General features: G+C 40.2%; 1 protein-coding gene across 1 annotated transcript in view; it reads right to left on the bottom strand.

Annotated features, from left to right (window-relative positions):
* The window catches only part of CFAP61 (cilia and flagella associated protein 61), a 313,628-nt gene that overhangs the window by 164,407 nt on the left and 130,806 nt on the right, over positions 1-18,415 (bottom strand). The window contains exons 14-15 of the mRNA XM_063659455.1: positions 7,554-7,680; positions 4,234-4,311 (exon numbers count right to left, since the gene is read on the bottom strand). Coding sequence (XP_063515525.1) covers positions 4,234-4,311; positions 7,554-7,680 — 205 coding nt within the window. The remainder of the gene's footprint in view (positions 1-4,233; positions 4,312-7,553; positions 7,681-18,415) is intronic.

Here is an 18,415-nt window from a genome sequence, read left to right as displayed (position 1 = left end):
TGAGTGTCTTCCCATGTAAAGGAAATATCAGGCACACTGCTCTTGTTTCCACAGGCCCGGTTCTGGTCCCCCCCTCTGTCGCCACACTGCACTGGGATCCCAGGTCTCCATGCTAACTGTGCCCTGGGCCAGCCTGTCCTGTGTCACCTCCCAGCAGTGCAAGCTGTCAGGAGCGTGGGGGGAGGGGAGCACTCCAAGGTGAGTGTGACTCTGATGACAGCAGCAGTAAATGCACCCAAAATGCAGGAAAAATCAAATCATATGCAGGTTGCACAACACCAACTTATATTTCTCCTTGTTTTTCACAGTAAAATTGTTTTAAAAGCCTACTTTCAAGAACAGAAATTGGAGAATGCAAGGCCCCTGATGTGTTCTGTGATCAGCAAGGCTGGCACCAGCAAATCCATGAAAACTGTGGCATCTGTGGCCAAGCTCCTCGAGGTCCCCTGCCTTTCCAGCTTCTGTCACAAAGCACAGAGGAAACAGAGCTCAGGGTAACCGGGCCAGTGGCGGAACCCTAGGGCAGTTCTGGCAACCTTTCAATCTGCATTGACCCTGTAATGGCCTTTATGCTATAAGACTTTTCTTTAATTACCAAGGAGGCATCTCTCATTATAAAATAAAATGAGTGATAAGTATAGGGCTGAGAAATCATTGAAAAACAAAAAGCAAAGAGCCAACAGAGGTTATTAGCTCAAAACAGCAGATGGGCCATGTGCATCTAATTTTCTTCCCATCCCAAATCCCTTAAAATAACAACAACAAAAATTATTTTTGGTGTAATGAGAACATAATGGAGGACAAAAAAGTAAGGCAGTTTTACATTGGAAGGAAACCCTACCACTAGGTGAAACCTTCTTACCTTGGGTCACCTGGAGTCCCTGCCTGCCGGCTGGTACTCCATTCAAGCACACAAGGGGAAGCCAGATATTGCCATCCCTCCCAATCAAACAGAGGGGCAGTGGCACTACCAGTGACAGGGGAGATGCCATGGAGAAACATACAAGCACAACTGTCAAGGATACCCACGCCAGCCACCCAAATTGATCATTTAATCTTTCACTCATGACATGGACAGACTTTTGAGGAAAACTGACAAATAAAAAAAGACCAGCATAGAGAAACATACAACTTACTATAGAGGAGACAAATTATTCAGGAAATAGCAGAGAATTTTTTAAAAAATTCTACAGAGTGTACTCAGAGAGATCAAAAAGGATCTTCCATGTAATAAACAAGCTGATACCAAAAAGGAACAATAAGAGAACAAGAAAGAGACTTGGAAGTTAAATAGGTGAACTCTGAAATAAAGATTCCAATAGAATACTTAGGTAATAGAATAAACACAACTGGAGAATTAGAGATCTGGAAGACAAAATTGAGGAAATCTAAAATGATGAGTAAAATGTAACATATATGTGTTTAGAGACATTGAAGAATCAATTCAAAAGATCTAATATCCATCTAAAAAAGAATTTAAGAAAAGGAGAATGGAGAAAATGGAGGAGAAGAAATAATTAATGAAATCATAGAAGAAAAATTGCCAAAAGAGATATGATACTTCTTGGCAAAATTTCAGAATTCCAGACACAAAAAGAAAATTTAATTCTCAAGAAAGAGAGCAAAGAAACACACATTTATTCATAAAGGATCAAGAATCAGGTTGGTATCAGATTATATTTTATCAATGACATTGGATACTGGAAGACAACATTCTGATGAGAAATAATTAGAATGAAGCTGGTGCAGGTGGCTGATGCCTGTAATCCCAGCACTTTGGGAGGCTGAGGGGGGCAGATCACGTGAGGTCAGGAGTTCAAGACCAGACTGGCCAACATGATGAAACCCCATCTCTACTAAAAATACAAAAATTAGCCGTGCGTGGTGGTGCACACCTGTAATTCCAGCTACTCAGGAGGCTGAGGCAGGAGAATCGCTTGAACCCGGGAGGCAGAGGCTGCAGTGAGCCAAGATCACATCACTGAACTCCAGCCTGGGGGATAGAGCAAGACTCCATTTCCAAAATAATAATAATTATTATAATAATAATTTGAATGAGAATTCTACACACAGCCAAATGAGTACACAAGTATGAGGACCAATGAAAACTTATCATATTTGTGTGGACTCAGGGACCTTACTACCCAACACCATCTCTAAAAGATTAACTAACTCCAAGAAATATTGGATCAAAAAGAGGAATAAATCTAAGAAAGAGAAAAGTGTGTAATACATTAAAGAAATAAAGCCATGTGAACATCTCGATGTCAAAAACACATTTGATAAAATTCAACACTCATTCATAATAAAAACTTTTAATAAGACAGAAAGAGAAGAAAATTTCCCTTACTTGATAAGGGATATCTATCAGAAACCTACAGCCACGATTACGCTAAATGAAGGAAGGTATAGAATCATTCCATTAAAATCAAGAACACCAGAAAGCCAGCTATTATTAACACTACTACTCAATGTTGTTCTATCCATACACTAAAACTGGAAAAAGACTAAAGGTATAAATATTGAAAAGGAAGGTGTAGCAGGTTCTCTTATCCAAAGAATCCTAAGATGACCACCACGACAGTACCTGTCATCCCACATCCCTCATGCTCTTCTGCAAAGTGACTCTGCCACATCCCCATCGAGAGAAGTCTGCCTCCCCCCCTTGTGTCTGAGCGTGCCCTCTAACTGGTCTGAACAGTAGAATAGGGTGGAGGTGATGCTGTGGCAGAAAAGAGAATCAGCTGAAAAACTCTCTAAGCTCAAAGATATTTCATAAAAGTGATTGAATACAAGATCAAAATACAAACACTAGTAGTTTTTCCATACACAAGACAAACATTTAGAAAATACGAGAAAAAGTGTATACTCAGAATACCAAGAGAAATCATAAAACAGGTAGAAATAAGTGATCAATATCTAGAACTGTGTCAGGTCAGGGTCTCAGCAGGAAACAGTATGATCAAATTAGGATAACTGGAGGGCGGTTTAACAAAGGGAATATTTACAAGGATGGGGCAGGTGTAAGGAGATAAGTAGGGACTGCGCAGCAGCAACTACAAGCTATTCCCACTCTAAGAGGGTGGCGTGGGAGGAGGGCTGGTTACAGGAATCCAAAAGGAGAGTATCATGAAGAGGCTGCCTTGAAATGTCAGGGAACTCAGTGAAGATCAGCCTGCTGAGGCACCTGACATCACTGTCCCCTCCTTCTGTCAGGGCTCTCCATCCACCAAATCCAACGGGCAGCCAAAAGGCAAAGGTACCCATAATGCTGTGCCCATCAGTCAGGCTCCCTGAGACAGAACAGGGTGGAGACAGGTGGAGAGTGGACCCACAGGACAAACAAAAACTCATATGGCACAAAATACGATGCAAAGAAAACCACATGAAAGAAGCCACAAAACGTTTCTGAAGAACCCAAAAAGTTCAACAACAACAACAACAACAACAACAACATAGAAAGCCATGATCCGTGATCCTTAATAGGGAAGTCTCTATATTTTAATGTCAATTCTGTCTAAATTGTTCTATAGAATCCACGTAGGTACAACTATATTAATAATAAATATTACAAGGTTTGGGAGAGGAAACAACCAAGAACAAAAAACAAGAAAATTTAGAAGACACCAAATGAGAGAACACTCCCCTATTAGATATAAAAGCACATGATAATGCAATAGGTATCAACAGATAAATCCAGGGAACAGAACAGAGTTTAAAAATAGACATAGGCATATAGAAATTTAATAAATGTAAAAGCAGCATTTTAAAATCAAAAGGGAAAGAATGGATTATTCAGTAATAAATGCTTTGAAATAGCTGGCTGTGCACTGGGAAAAAATAAAATGGCATTTCCATTTGACACACACACACACGATACATGTAATAAAGTACAAAGAAGAATGCTGGAAGGGATAAATGCATCACTACAGTAGTAATACTTAGAACATATTAATATATGGAATATATTAATATATGTATAGGTTATCTGAGTTTTTAGGGTGAGAATGTTTTCATGTAGTCTTTGTAATATATTAAATATTTTGAACTGCAAAAAAATGGAGAATTGCAAGTCCTCCGAGTGGGACAGAGGCAGATGATGATGATATCCATCAGAAAAAGGAGGCATTCACATTAAACAAGTAAAAGTACAACTCCAAAAGGGGCACTGTGGGCTAATTCATGATACAGGAAGGCACAATCAAAGAAATTTATATCCACTTCACAATTTACCATTTCATTTCTGATCACTGCAATACCAACTATTTGTTCTGCAACTTCAGCTACAAATGCCTGCAGCGGTGTTCCATCCTGAAAAGATAAGCATATATTTTAAGACCCTTAAAAATATGGCTATGAATGTTTCTGTAAGCAGGCAACAGTGGGTCTTAACCACGTTCACATAACAACAACAGAACAAACATCTATCAACACCTACTTTGGGTCAGGTAGTAAGTTAAACGCCCTCCCTATGTCCACTGTATACTCACACCAACCCTATGAGATATTATTATTATTATTATTATTTTTTTTTGAGATGGAGTTTTGCTCTTGTTGCCCAGGCTGGAGTACAATGGCATGATCTCGGCTCACTGCAGCCTCCTGGGTTCAAGGAATTCTTGTGCCTCAGCCTCCCAAGCAACTGGGACTACAGGCATACCCCATCATGCTCAGCTAATTTTTGCATTTTTAGTAGAGACGAGGTTACACCATGTTGCCCAGGGTGGTCTCGAACTCCTGGACTCAAGGAATCCACCTGCCTTGGGCTCCCAAAGTGCTAGGATTGCACGCGTGAGCCACCACACCTGGTCTCAGGGTTGCGACTTAATAAAGTTAATAATTTTACTGCTTCATCAAGGATATTCCTTAGTGAAACTGGCTTTTCCTTTTTTCTTTAATTGACATACTTGTAGATTTACATGCAGTGTAAGAAATAAAACAGAAATTTCTTGTACACTTTGTTCAGTATCTCTTAATAATAATGTTTTGCAAAACCATAGTATAATACTACAAGCAGGAAACCAACATTGATACAATTGTGTGTGTGTGTGTGTGTGTGGTGTATGAAGTTTCACATGATTTCATCACCTCTATAGGTTTATGTATCCACCACTATAGTCAGAATATCGAAGAGTTCTAATACCACAAAATCCCTTGAGTTGCCCCCTCTGTCCCCACCCTCCCTGCATCCTTAACCTCTGGCATCAGATAACCTGTTCTCCCTTTCTAAAATCTTGTCATTTCAAAGTATCATACAAATGGAACGCTAGAGGATATAACCCGTAGAGGTTGGCTTTTTTCCCCACTCAGTATAATTCTCTGGAGATTTTATCCAAGCCGATGCACGTATCAAGAGTTCATTCCTTTCATTGCTGAGGAGTATTCCATGACATGATGTGCCACAGTGTGCTTGACCATTCATCTGTTGAAGGACATCTTTGCTGACAATAGCTGCTATGAACATTAGTGTAAACTCTTCATTTCTCTGGATCAAATGCCCACAAGTGCAAATGTTAGGCCATAAGATAGTTGCAGTTTTAGTTTTTAAATAAACAGCCAATGCTGGGCACGGTGGCTCACGCCTGTAATCCCAGCACTTTGAGAGGCTGAGGCAGGCAGATCACCTGAGGCCAGGAGTTCAAGACCAGCCTGGCCAATGTGGTGAAACCCCATCTCTATTAAAAATCCAAAAATTACAGGCAGGAACGTGTAATCCCAGCTACTCAGGAGGCTGAGGCAGGAGAATCCCTTGAACCCGGGAGGCGGAGGTTGCAGTGAGCCAAGATTGCGCCATTGCACTCCAGCCTGGGCAACAAGAGTGAGACTCTGTCTCAAAATAAACAAATAAACAAATAAAAATTAAAAAATAAACAGCCAAAATATTTTCCAGAGTGGCCGCACCATTCTACATTCCCACCATCAACACTAGAGATCCAGTTTCCCCACATCCTTGCCAGCATTTAGCAGCTAGTGGCATCGCTGTTTTGTTTTAGTCATTCTGATAGGTGTGCAGGGATATTCCACTGTGGTTTGCTCTTTCTGCAGTTACTGGGATGACGGTGAAGAACACCAGGACCACTAGGACATTTGCTGACACTTCCATGACCTACTCTGAGGTGGCATTGGTTTCACCCACCACTGCTTTTGCATCACAAGTACAGATCTCAACACAGTGGAAAAGGAATAAAACAGTTTTTACCTTGCAGACTCCCAGAAAATTCATGTTTCAGAGACCTCCAAGGTTCCTTAGACCACATTTTGAGAACCAGGACTTGACCTCATACCACTTAGAGGTTCAGGAAGGAAGGAGCAGAAAATGAAGAACCAAAAGAGTGCAGGACAAACCAAAGCAAAAACCATGTGCTGAAGGGAAGTTTTATTTCGGTTTACTCTGATGCCTTTATAAATAGTAAACATTTGTGTATATGACATTATGTTTAAGTGTGTGGTGTCTCCCTCCTGATGACTTAAAAATTAACTAAAAGGTTCTTTTTCCAAAAGAGAAAATAACTGGAACTCCCTGAATGACCTCAACAGTAGAATGAAGAAATAAATGGTGGTATATTCATGCCACGAAATACTTCATGCTATAATATGGATGACTCTTACAAACACTGCTGAGCAAAAGAAACTTGATATCAGAAAACAAACGGTATGATTCCATTTATGTAGAGTTCAAAAATAGGCATAGCCAATCTCTGATCTTAGAAGCAAGATGGTATTAACTTAGGGAAAGGCCTGAGTAGAGGCATCAGGGGACTTCTAGCAGGCTGTGGTTAGTCTGTTTCTTAAAACGTGCTGGTTACATGGTGTATGCAAATTGTGAAATCCATCACACTGTTTATTGGTTATACCTCAATAAATTTTTTTCAAAATAAAATGTATCAAAAAAGTGACTATGCACAATATTCTTTCATCTTTCCATGTGTAGTCAGATTAAGTGTCATGGCCCTAAGACAGCAGTATTAATTTACAGACTGCCACAAGCCCTGACTTTTGCCATAGCACATGCATGCGTTACTACACTAGAAAGAGAACCCAACATTTATCATGCAGGATCTTTCCCAGCCCATGTAATCCTGGGCGATGCAGCCAGCTCAACAAAAGGGTCTGGTTAGACTCATCATCTCATAGGCTCAAATAGGGTCCCACTACCGTCAATCTGGTACCCAGTGCTGCTGAGGTGGGCACCAGATACCCATGGATTCCTAAGCTACCCTTCCCTAACCATGGTCATACTATATCTACCTATCCCAAAGACTAGGATCCATCTCATTTTGATATGATTGTTTGGATCAAGTCCAAATTTTCTATCTTTCTGAGAAGGATTTTGGGTGTCTGATCCCTCTGGGGGATCCCCACTGAGAATGGTCTCACTTCCTTAAGCCCCAGTCTCCATGGTTTTCTCTTCTTGCTCCCATCTTCTAACTCTACGTCCACTGCCCCCTGCCATATGATTTTCTAACTCAGATCCAAGGAAGTCTCAGGGCTGAATCTACATGGGTCATCATAATGGTCCCATATCCTGAGGTCTGGTCACATCAGGTACTTACAGGGTCTTTGCGAGCCTTGTTGTAACGGTCTAAGTCCTCCAATATGCTTTTATTCAACATGAGGGTGCTGACAAGATTTTCCACACCAGGAGTATCCAAGAGAGTGGCAAATCTTATATTAATGGACCTGGGTAAGGAGAGGAATATATTTTTAAGTTAAAGTACTAAGTATGTATTCCCCCCCAAATGGAGACAGAATTGTAACATATCACACTTATATAAAATAATATCCAGTAAAGTATGTTTATATAACACTGGGGTTTGAGTAATTATAAAAGTAACTCATTTCATTATAGAAAACCTGAAACACAAAAAAGTGTGAAGAATAAGGTAAATATCACTGATAATGCCATTAACCAAAGACAACACAGAGATACTTTAAATACATTTAATTTAAAATAGCACTATGATTTATTTCACAAACAGAGTCAAAATCCTTCCAATTTTTAAATTATGTTAGGAAGAAGTCACATTGCACCAGGGCTGGCTTCAAGAGTGTGGGACCCAGGGAGCAGCACAGTGCTGTGTGCTTTTTGGAGCCTTACACTCAGAGTTTATTGCTCTGAGGCCACCGTTCAAAAATTCTTAATAATTTTATCTTTGGCTTCATGCTTTTAAGTGAAGTTGAGTGACACAATGGAGCATGTCAGGGGCCTTGGAGCCTCTGCTCACGTGTGCTCCCCACGGTCTCTCCATGATGGTTTTCTCCCACCTGTTCCCTGCCCCTGGCACCCTGGGCCCTAGACAGCCTCCCCATTCCTGCCTCACAACAGCTGCCTCCTCCTTCTGCCAGGGGTGACATTGGTTGCTTTGGTTGGGGGAAGCCCGTGTTCAGCCAACACCCAGTGGGGTTCCTGGACAAGGGTATAGAGAGGCTCATGAGTCAGGTACATGACACATGGAGTCTCTGGTCAGACCAAGGGGGTGGCTGTCCCCACCCTGGGCAGGCAGTGCCATGGGGTGTTTGGCTAGCAACTCAGTGTGGACCTCCTACCCATCCCCCACCCAGGTGTTCAGTGCATTCTGGTGCAGAGGTTGCAAGCCCTTAGTTGGATGCCTGTTTGCCATGGGTTGGAGAGACTGACTGCCCCACACCAGGCTAGAACCTCACATTTTCATTTTGTAATGGGTCCTGTATATTATATAGCTAGCCTTGCAGTGAATTCTCTGCAGTTACTAGGGTATTACTACTCTATGGGACAATGCCATTCCTCCTTGTGCTGATACAATAAAATATCTTAATCTATTTAACTTTTAACTGTAGGGAACATCTGTGCTTAAATTTTAATACATGCTTCCATATTATAAACAAAGTATCATATTTGCAAAGAACAATATCTATATCTATAATTAATAAAAAGATGAACAACTAATACCATCTTAATAATGTTTATGAGCAATTTTAAGTGAAAGATAAGAACTTGGTTGTTATATGACCAACTTACACCAAACTCTAGTTCAGTGGATTAAAGATGTAAATGTAACAAACAAGACCACAAAAGCACTAGAAAAATACTCAAGCAAATTAAAAACATATATCCACACAAAACATGTACATGAATGTTCATAGCAGCATTATTCACAATAGCCCAAGAGAAAACAACCCAAATGCCCATCAATTGATGAAAGGATAAACAGAGTATGATTTATACATACAACAGAAAACTATTCAGCCATAAAAGAAAATAAAGTACCGATGCATACTCCAACATGCATGAACTTTAAAAACATTGTGTGAAGTGAGAGAAACCATATACAAAAGGCCACGTGTTGTGTAATTCCATTTATATGAAGTGTCCAGAATAGGCAAATTTACAGTGATAGAAAGTAGGTTAGTGATTGTTGGGGGCTGAGGGGAGAAGAGAATGGGAGTGAGAGCTTGACAGGTACAGGGTGTCCTTTGGGTGATACAAATGTTTTAGAACCAGATAGAGGTGGTAACTGCACAATGCTGTAACTCTACTACAAACCACTGAATTGTATACTTGAAGTGGACAAATTGTATGGCATGTGAATTACATCTCAATAAAGCTGTTACAAAAATATATGTAATGCCAAAATAATTGAAAGGAAAAGGGAATGGCAACTAATAGCAAAAAAATAAGCTGGCATAGCTATATAAATATCAGATAAACCGGATCTTAAGGCAAAAATCATGAGAAAAAGGTCTTTATTTGATAATAAAAGTTCACTAGGAAGATATAACAATACCATATCTATAGGTGTCTAACAATAAAGCTCCAGGATACTGAAGTAAAAATGGACAGGGTTATGAGAAGAGTTTGAAATTCACCATCATATTGGTAGAGTTTAATATGCCTCTCTCAGAAACTGGTGTCAGACAACACATTGAAGACACTGTGGAAGATCTGGATAAACTTAAGCTAAAGTACACTACATCCCCCAAATGAAAAAGACATGGCCATCTAAGAGTCGTCTCACTGTTTCCATTCCAAAGCCCTCCACCCAGCTGTCTTTCCTGTCTTAGGTAATGACAACTCCATCCTTCCAGTGCTTCAGGCCCCGACCTTTGGCTTCATCTGTTTTCTTGCACACCTCTCTTTCAGGCTAACTTTGGGCTGGCTCTACTTTCAAAATGCATCTAAGAATGGAACGACTTCTCAAGACCTCCAATGCTAGTCCAGCCTCCAACACCTCTCTCCTGGGTTGCTGGAACAGCATCCTAGTGTCTCTCCACATTTCTGCCATTGTCCCTGATAAGCCATCCTCCACCAATTTGGCAGAGCAATGCTTATCAAATGTTAAGTCAGTTCACAAGACTCTTACACTCAAATTTCCAGTAACAGAGATGTTCTTAACCTCTTTTATGTGTATGGCCCCTCTCAGAATGTTTTTAAATGCATAAAGTAAGATACATAAGATTATAATATATGAGCTTCATTAAACAAACATGATTCAGCAGGGAGTCTAATAATTACCATAATTTTGCTACACTGACGAGCATAAGCTTGCACTCCCAGTAAAAGCCAAAGTTCTACAGTGGCTGAGAACCCCCTCTCCAACTCTCCATGACCACAGCCTCCTTCCCTGTGCCCTCCCTCTGGGATTGCTGCTTGCTCTGACTCATCTCCAAATAGTTGGCTTCTTGGTTTCCCTGCTCTGCTGCACAGGCCACTGTGCTGTTCCTCAAACATGCCAGACACAGTCCCTCATCAGAAGTTCCTACTTGAGGAAGTTCCTACCTCATCAGAAGGTCCTAATTCATCAGAAGTTCTTACCTCATCAGAAGTTCCTATCTCATCAGAAGGTCCTACCTCATCAGAATTCCCTACCTGAGGAAGTTCCTACCTCATCAGAAGTTCCTGCCTCATCAGAAGTTCTTACCTCATCAGAAGTTCCTACCTGAGGAAGTTCCTACCTCATCAGAAGTCACCTCATCAGAAGTTCCTACCTGTAATTCTCCTCCAGCAAATCTATGAGCCTGTTGCATCACCTCAACATTTTGTCTTTGCTGAAACTTCACCCTCTCAATGACGCCCTCCCTGACTTTGACCCCCTATTTAAAATTTGGACCCTGACCTTCCATCCTCATTTCCTGTTCTATTTTTCTCCACAGCACTTCCTACTTTCTCTTTATTTTGTTTTTACTGTTTGTCTCCTCCCACTAGAATAAAACTTGACAAAGATGGCAGTGTTGGTCTATTTGCTCACTGCTGCCACCTCATGGCTAGAGCAATGCCTGGCACATAGTAGATGCTCAATAAATAGCTGTTAAGTGAACTAATCAGGAAGCTTGCATGGAGATAGCCAGAGAGCTTCCCCATGCTTATTACATGTTTTGTTTTGTTTTTTTTTTACATATAATAAATACTACAACTGAGTTATAAAGAGTGTTGTTGGATACCAGACTGGAAAGTGAGAGTAAGTGGACATCTTCCCCCAGCAAGGCTTGAAGCTCAGACCTTTTCATGGTCCACTCTAAAAGGCCAGGGCTTTTCGTAGCCTACCGTGGTGCCCAATAAATGTTCAGTGGGACATGGGGCTATCTTCCTGCAAAGTAGCACAAAACTGCAAACATTGTTTCACCAGTCTGTCCATAGAAATCTACGGTTGATCAGGGGTCACAACCATTTTGCATTCATCTCTGCTATTCATATTCACCAAAGAGGAATATTTCAGAGCTTTCCTTTGTTCCTAGAATTTCAGGGGGAGGAACGGGCTATGGCTCTATGTTTGTGCCCTCCTCTAAAATGACACCGTCCAGTACAAGAGCCTGTATACTTGAAATGTGGTACTCAGAATTGAGATGTGCTGTAAGAATAAAATATCCACTGAAGGGTGGACTTGGTATAAAAAAGTAATATAAAGTATCTCATTCACGCTTTTTAAATATTGATTACATGCTGAAACAATATTTTGGATATAATGGGTTAAATAAGAAATAAATGTTACAATTAATTTCACCTACTTTTTGATTTTTAAATTAACGTGGCTATTCAAAAATCCAAAATTACACATGTGGCTCACAGTGTATTCCTACTGGATGGGGCTGCTCTCTATGTCCGTATTTGCCTATGAGAACTATTTCCCAAAAGGTTTTTACTCAGCTCAAAAAGAAGAATGTAGGCTGGCTGGGTGAGATGGCTCACATCTGTAATCCCAGCACTTTGGGAGGCCAAGGCAGGAGGATCACTTGAGACCAGGAGTTCAAGACCAGCCCAGCTGACATGGTGAAACTCCATCTCTACTAAAAATACAAAAATTAGCCGTGCATGATGGCTCATGCCTGTAATCCCAGCTACTTGGTTGGCCAAGGCACTAGAATCACTTGAACCCAGAACCCAGGAGGCAGAGGTTGCAGTGAGTCAAAATCGTGCCACTGCACTCCAGCCTGGGCAAAAGAGTGAGACTCTATCTAAAAAAAAAAAAAAAAAAATCATAATGTAAGTCTTATTCCACATGTGACCTTTTTTTGGCAGGCTCTGAGGCAAGGTGGCTGTATATATACTATTCCTTCCACACTGGGTGCTGAGAACAGCAGCCTGTTTGTTTTCGCTTTAACTAGAATGAGATGTGGGGGACCTGAGGAGGAGGTGGTCTAGCTTCCTCCTTTTCTGGGTAAAGGTTGGAAGAGGTGTGGATTCTTAGTGTGTTCTGATAGCCATGTGTCACTATGCACTTGTTCTTTGTGTCTTCACATCTCCTCCTGTTGCATTTTAAAGCATTTTCATAGTATGTGGTTTTGCCTAATAAAGCATTCTCATAGCAAAGAAAACAAACAAACAAAAACGGGACACATACTTGTTGCTACAAGGGTATTTCCTTTACAAAGGAAATTGCTTTTAATTGCTTCTAATTGCTTCTAAATAGCAATTGGCAGGAAAAAGTGAAAAATGAATAAATGTAAGAAATAAACTCTTAAGACATATTTCCTTAAAATCAATGATTAAAATGGATTCATTAAGAATCATTCATTCACTCCATCACAAACATTTATTAAACATCTGCTGCGTGCCCTGTGTGTTCTGGGTGCTGGGGATACATCAGGGAACTAGACAGTCCACAATTTCTGCTCTCGTGGAGCTGAACTGCTATTGACTCCAGATCATATTTTGAGAAATAATTCTGAAATTCTTTAAAGTTTTAAATAAGGCACATGAGGTTAGAAGCGGACCAATTGTTATGGAGACCTTCATCTGTGTTTTTGCTAGAGAAAGCCCCTTGAAAAATACAATGACTTTAAGACAAAGTTGTAAGGATGCATACTATTTTATTCTCAACAAAAAACACTAATTAAAATCCTTAATTAAAATGACAGGGATCTCAAAATACATATTATGTCATCCGTACCAACAGAATACTGTTGTCAAATTATCAAGCAGCTATCTTTATTTCTTACCCTATTCTCAGATAAATCATAAAGATTTAGAGTATTCATTGAGGGTCTATAAAATGATACCAAGACCTTCTGTGGAATGAACTTTAAATCTGCTAAATAAATATCCAATAAAACAAAGTCCACTTCAATGACTATGTACTGACTTAGGCCTGGCAGGACCTCAGAAGATGGTGGCTCACTGGATGCACCTAAACGTGGCCCTACTTTCATCTCTCTGCAAGTTTCAAACAGGAAGTTGCTTCTTTCATTTTAGCCATTATGGTGGCTCCCTTCCTTCAGTCCCATGTCCTATAGCCAGGAAGTAGAACACTCCCACCTCCCTCTATCTGTTCCACGTATCCCCTTGCCTGACCTTCCCAGAAGTGAATGTGTACTCCGTAACCAGAAGGGTTTAGCGTTCTTTTCCCAAAGGTGCAAGCATGGTTCTAAAACCACCTTGAATCAGTGAGGGAGATTAGCTATGTTTTTCATTACCCATCCACATGGCTTCTTCCATCCACAGAAAAAGCAAGGTCTCCGGAGGGCTTCCCAAGGCTTTACCTCTCCAGGTCACTTCTCTGTTATACTTTCTCTCTCTGATGTACTTGAATGCCCGAATCTGTTAGTCCTCAGGAAATGACACCTCTCCGTGAAGGCGTGATGAAGCCCCACCCACTGGCCCCTTCTTGAGTCCTCAGAGTCTTGCAGTCTGGGTCACCTGCTTCACAAGAGGTTTGCTTCTCCCTGTTTTTGGCTGACTTTGACCTCAAGGATCAGGGTTTCTAGTATTTAATCAGATCACACACACAATAAAGTAGAATATCATATATGAAAGTGGAAGGAAAAAGATTGGGATTTTCAATCCCAAATTGAGTGGATGAATTGTTTTAGACACAAGGTTATGTGTGTGTGTGTGTATATATACACACACACACATAAAAGTTATATATATATATATATATATACATAAAAGTTATATATATACACATAAAAGTTATATATATACACATAAAAGTTATATATATATACACAAAAGTTATATATATATATACATAAAAGTTATATATATATATACATAAAAGTTATATATATATAACTTTTACTTTAAGTTCAGGGGTACACGTGAAGGTTGGTTATATAGGTAAACTTGTGTCATGGGGGTTTGTTGTAGAGATTATTTATCACCCAGGTATTGAGCTTAGCATCCATTATTGTGTTTCCTGATCCTCTCCCTCCTCCCACCCTCCACCCTCTGATTTGCCCCAGTGTCTGTTGTTCCCCTCTATGTGTCCATGTGTTCTCATCATTTAGCTCCCACCTATAAGTGAGAATGTGTGGTATTTGGTTTTCTGTTCCTGCATTAGTATGCTAAGGATAATGGCCTCCAGCTCCATCCATGTTCCTGCAAAGGATAAGATCTCATTCTTTTTTATGGCTGCATAGTATTCCATGGTATATATGTACCACATTTTCTTTATCCACTTTACCATTGATGGGCATTTAGATTGATTCCATGTCTTTGCTATTGTGAATAGTGCCGCAATGAACATGTGTGTGTATGTGTCCTTAGAATTATTTATATTCCTTTGGATATATACTCAGTAGTGGGACTGCTGGGTGGAATGTTATTTCTGTTTTTACGTCTTTTAGGAGTCGTCACACTGTCTTCCACAATGGTTGAACTAATTCACACTCCCACAAACAGAGTATAAGCATTCCTGTTTCTCTGCAACCTCGCCATCTGTTATTTTTTTACTTTTTTGTAATAGCCATTCTGACTGGTGTGAGATGGTATCTCTTTGTAGTTTTGATCTGCATTTCTCTAATGATCAGTGAGGTTGAGCTTTTTTTCTTATGATTGTTGGCTGCATGTATGTCTTCTTTTGAAAAGTGTCTATTCACATTCTTTGCCCAGTTCTTTTTTTTTCCTTTTTGAGACGCAGTCTCACTCTGTTGCCCAGGCTGGAGTGCAGTGGCATGATCTCGGCTCACTGCAAGCTCCACCTCGCAGGTTCACACCATTCTCCTGCCTCAGCCTCCTCAGTAGCTGGGACTACAGGTGCCCAGTTTTTAATGGGGTTGTTTTTTCCTTGTAAATTTGTTTAAGTTCCCCATAGATGCTGGATATTAGACCTTTGTCAGACGCATAGTTTGCGAAATTTTTCTTCCATTCTATAGGCTGTCTGTTCACTCTGTGGACAGTTTCCTTTGCTGTGCAGAAGCTCTTTAATTAGATATCATGTGCCAATTTTTTCTTTTGTTGCAATTGCTTTTGGCGTCTTCATCATGACATCTTTGCCCATTCCTGTGTCCAGAATGGTCTGCCTAGGTTGTCTTCCAGGGTTTTTATAGTTTTGTGTTTTACATTTAAGTCTTTAATCCTTGAGTTAATTTTTGTATATGGTGTAAGTAAGGTGTCCAGTTTCAGTCTTCTGCATATGGCTACCCGGTTATCCCAGCACCATTTATTGAATAGGGAATCCTTTTCCCACTGCTTTTGTCAGGTCTGTTGAAGATTAGATAGTTGTAGGTGTACAGGCTTATTTCTGGGTTCTCTGTTCTCTTCCATTGGTCTACGTGTCTGTTTTTGTACCAGTACCACACTGTTTTGGTTACTGTAGCCCTGCAGTATAGTTTGAAGTCAGGTAGGGTGATGCCTCCAGCTTTGTTCTTTTTGCTTAGGATTGCCTTGGCTATTCTGGCTCTTTTTCGCCTCCATATGAATATTAAAATAGTTTTTTCTAGTTCTGTGAAGAATGTCAACAGTAGTTTAATAGGAATAGTATTGAATCTATAAATTGCTTTGGGTAGTATGGTCATTTTAATGATATTGATTCTTTCTATCCATGACCATGGAATATTTTTCATTTGTCTGGGTCATCTCTGATTTCTTTGAGCAGTGTTTTGTAGTTCTTGCAGAGGTCTTTCATCTCTCATTGGTTAGGTGTATTCCTAGGTATATTATTTATTTTTTGTGGCAATTGTGAATGGGATTGTGCTTTTGATTTGACTCTAGGCTTGACTGTGTTTGGTGTATAGGAATATTAGTGATTTTTGCACATTGATTTTGTATCCTGAGACTTTGCTGAAGTTGTTTCTCAGCTTAGAGAGCTTTGGGGCAGAGACTATGAGATTTTCAAGATATGGAATCATGTCATCTGCAAATAGGAATAGTTTGACTTCCTCTCTTCCTATCTGGATGCCCTTTATGTCTTGCAGAAAATAGGGAAATGTTTTAATACCAGTAAATAAAAATGAAATAACAGGGAGAAGAAAGAGTGATCTGAGTCTTTCTGAATTCCAAAAGAAGTGATCTTTGTAATAGAATCATGAAACAATTTGATAGCCATTAGTATTTCAGTTTAAATCAAAAATAAAGAAAGAAAATAAAACCCACAAAATTAAAAATGAAGTTTCTATTGGGTTCTGTTCAAGGAGGCTGATTAAAAGCAGAAGGGGCCAAGGACTGATGATGTTAAAACACTCTCCACAATAACACGGGCCTGAAATAGGTACAATGGTAATTTTCTGTGTTAGCCACCCACAGAAGAGCAAAGAAAACAGAAATGGTGAGGGGGGGAATCGCTTAAAGGACAACTAGCTAAATGCATTTCATTTACTGAGCCAAGTTGATGGCTGTATGATCTAACTCAGCAGTAAATATTTATTTATAAAAAATAATTCCTAGCACAATAAATATTGGTTAGCCAAATACATCTGAAATGTTTCCCCACATTTAAAATGTCAAATTTCAGAAAAGCATCATGTGAAAGGGTGGCAAGATGGAGTGGGTGACCAATTCACCTGAATATGTTCTCTGCTAACGAATAAACAAGAGGACAGAAAAGCCAGTGGGTAGGTCAAGAATGAGCAAGCAGCGTAAATAGAAGAAGAATCATCTATAGCACACACTCATCCCGTATTAAGTTTGGAAATGTCTTAGAGATTAATATATGAAGAAAATGTATCATAAAGGAAGCATTTAATTTATCTACAATTAAAGTGCAAGTTAACATAAACGTTAGGAAATGTTCTCATCTCAAAGGCCTGTAGTCACTAAACAAAAGGAGGGGGAACCTGGGTGTGGAATGTGTTGACAGAAGAGGTAGCCATCATTAATGACAGAATGAATAATTTGTCCCAGTGCTCACCAGCACAGCCAGAGGGCAGATGACAGACACAAATATAATTTCCCAAGGGAAGAAGAATGAAATTAGGTGGAGGACCAGAACACGAGGTCATGAAATTTAAAGTAACCAAACTTAAGAGCAGAAACAATTCATCCCAAATGTAAAGAGAAGTGAAGCAAAAAATAGAACATGATACATTTTTAAAGAGTAGGTGTGGAGGACCTGTGCCCTCACCATGCCCAAGTGGCTCCTCCTCACTTCCTTCAGGGCTTTACTCCTTCCTGTCACCCTAGGCAAAATGGCAGCCCCTCTCCCACTCAGCAGTTCCGATCCCCTCTCCACACCTGCTATACTCTTCACGTTCGCCCTCAGTGCCTATATACTGTGCATTTGATCTCTTTCCTTTACATCCTTCTCCACCATCTAGAATGCAGGCCCCCCATGAGGGCAAGAATTTCTATCTGTTTGCATCATTTCTGTTTCCCCAGCACCTGGAATAGAGCTGGCACACGTATGCAGTCAGTGCTGTGGATTTTACTGGATGAATGAGGGGGGTTTGCTGGGGTCTCTGGGAAGGAAAACAGACATCAGCCAGAGCTCTCCTCCTGCACCCCGGAACGCAGTGGCCATTTTGTCAATGTGATCGACGTCAATTTCAGGATGGAGGGAGGGTGGAAGAAAGAAAAGAAACCAAGACCCTGGAGATACAAACCCTAAAGCCCTGCCTATCTCCAGACCTCCTACTTATGTGAGCCAGTACATGTCCTACAGTGGAAGCCATTCTGAGTTGGTTTTTCTTTCCTTTCCAAATGAAAGCATTCTCATTGCGAACCTAAATTTTGAAATGCAAAAAATTGTTTTAGAAAACCACAGGTGGAAGGTGTGTATGAAAA

This window comes from Pongo pygmaeus, chromosome 21 (genome assembly GCF_028885625.2).
Source record: "Pongo pygmaeus isolate AG05252 chromosome 21, NHGRI_mPonPyg2-v2.0_pri, whole genome shotgun sequence".
Lineage (NCBI taxonomy): Eukaryota > Metazoa > Chordata > Mammalia > Primates > Hominidae > Pongo > Pongo pygmaeus.
Note: the sequence above shows the minus strand (reverse complement) of the source record. Positions and strands in the feature narration are given on the sequence as shown.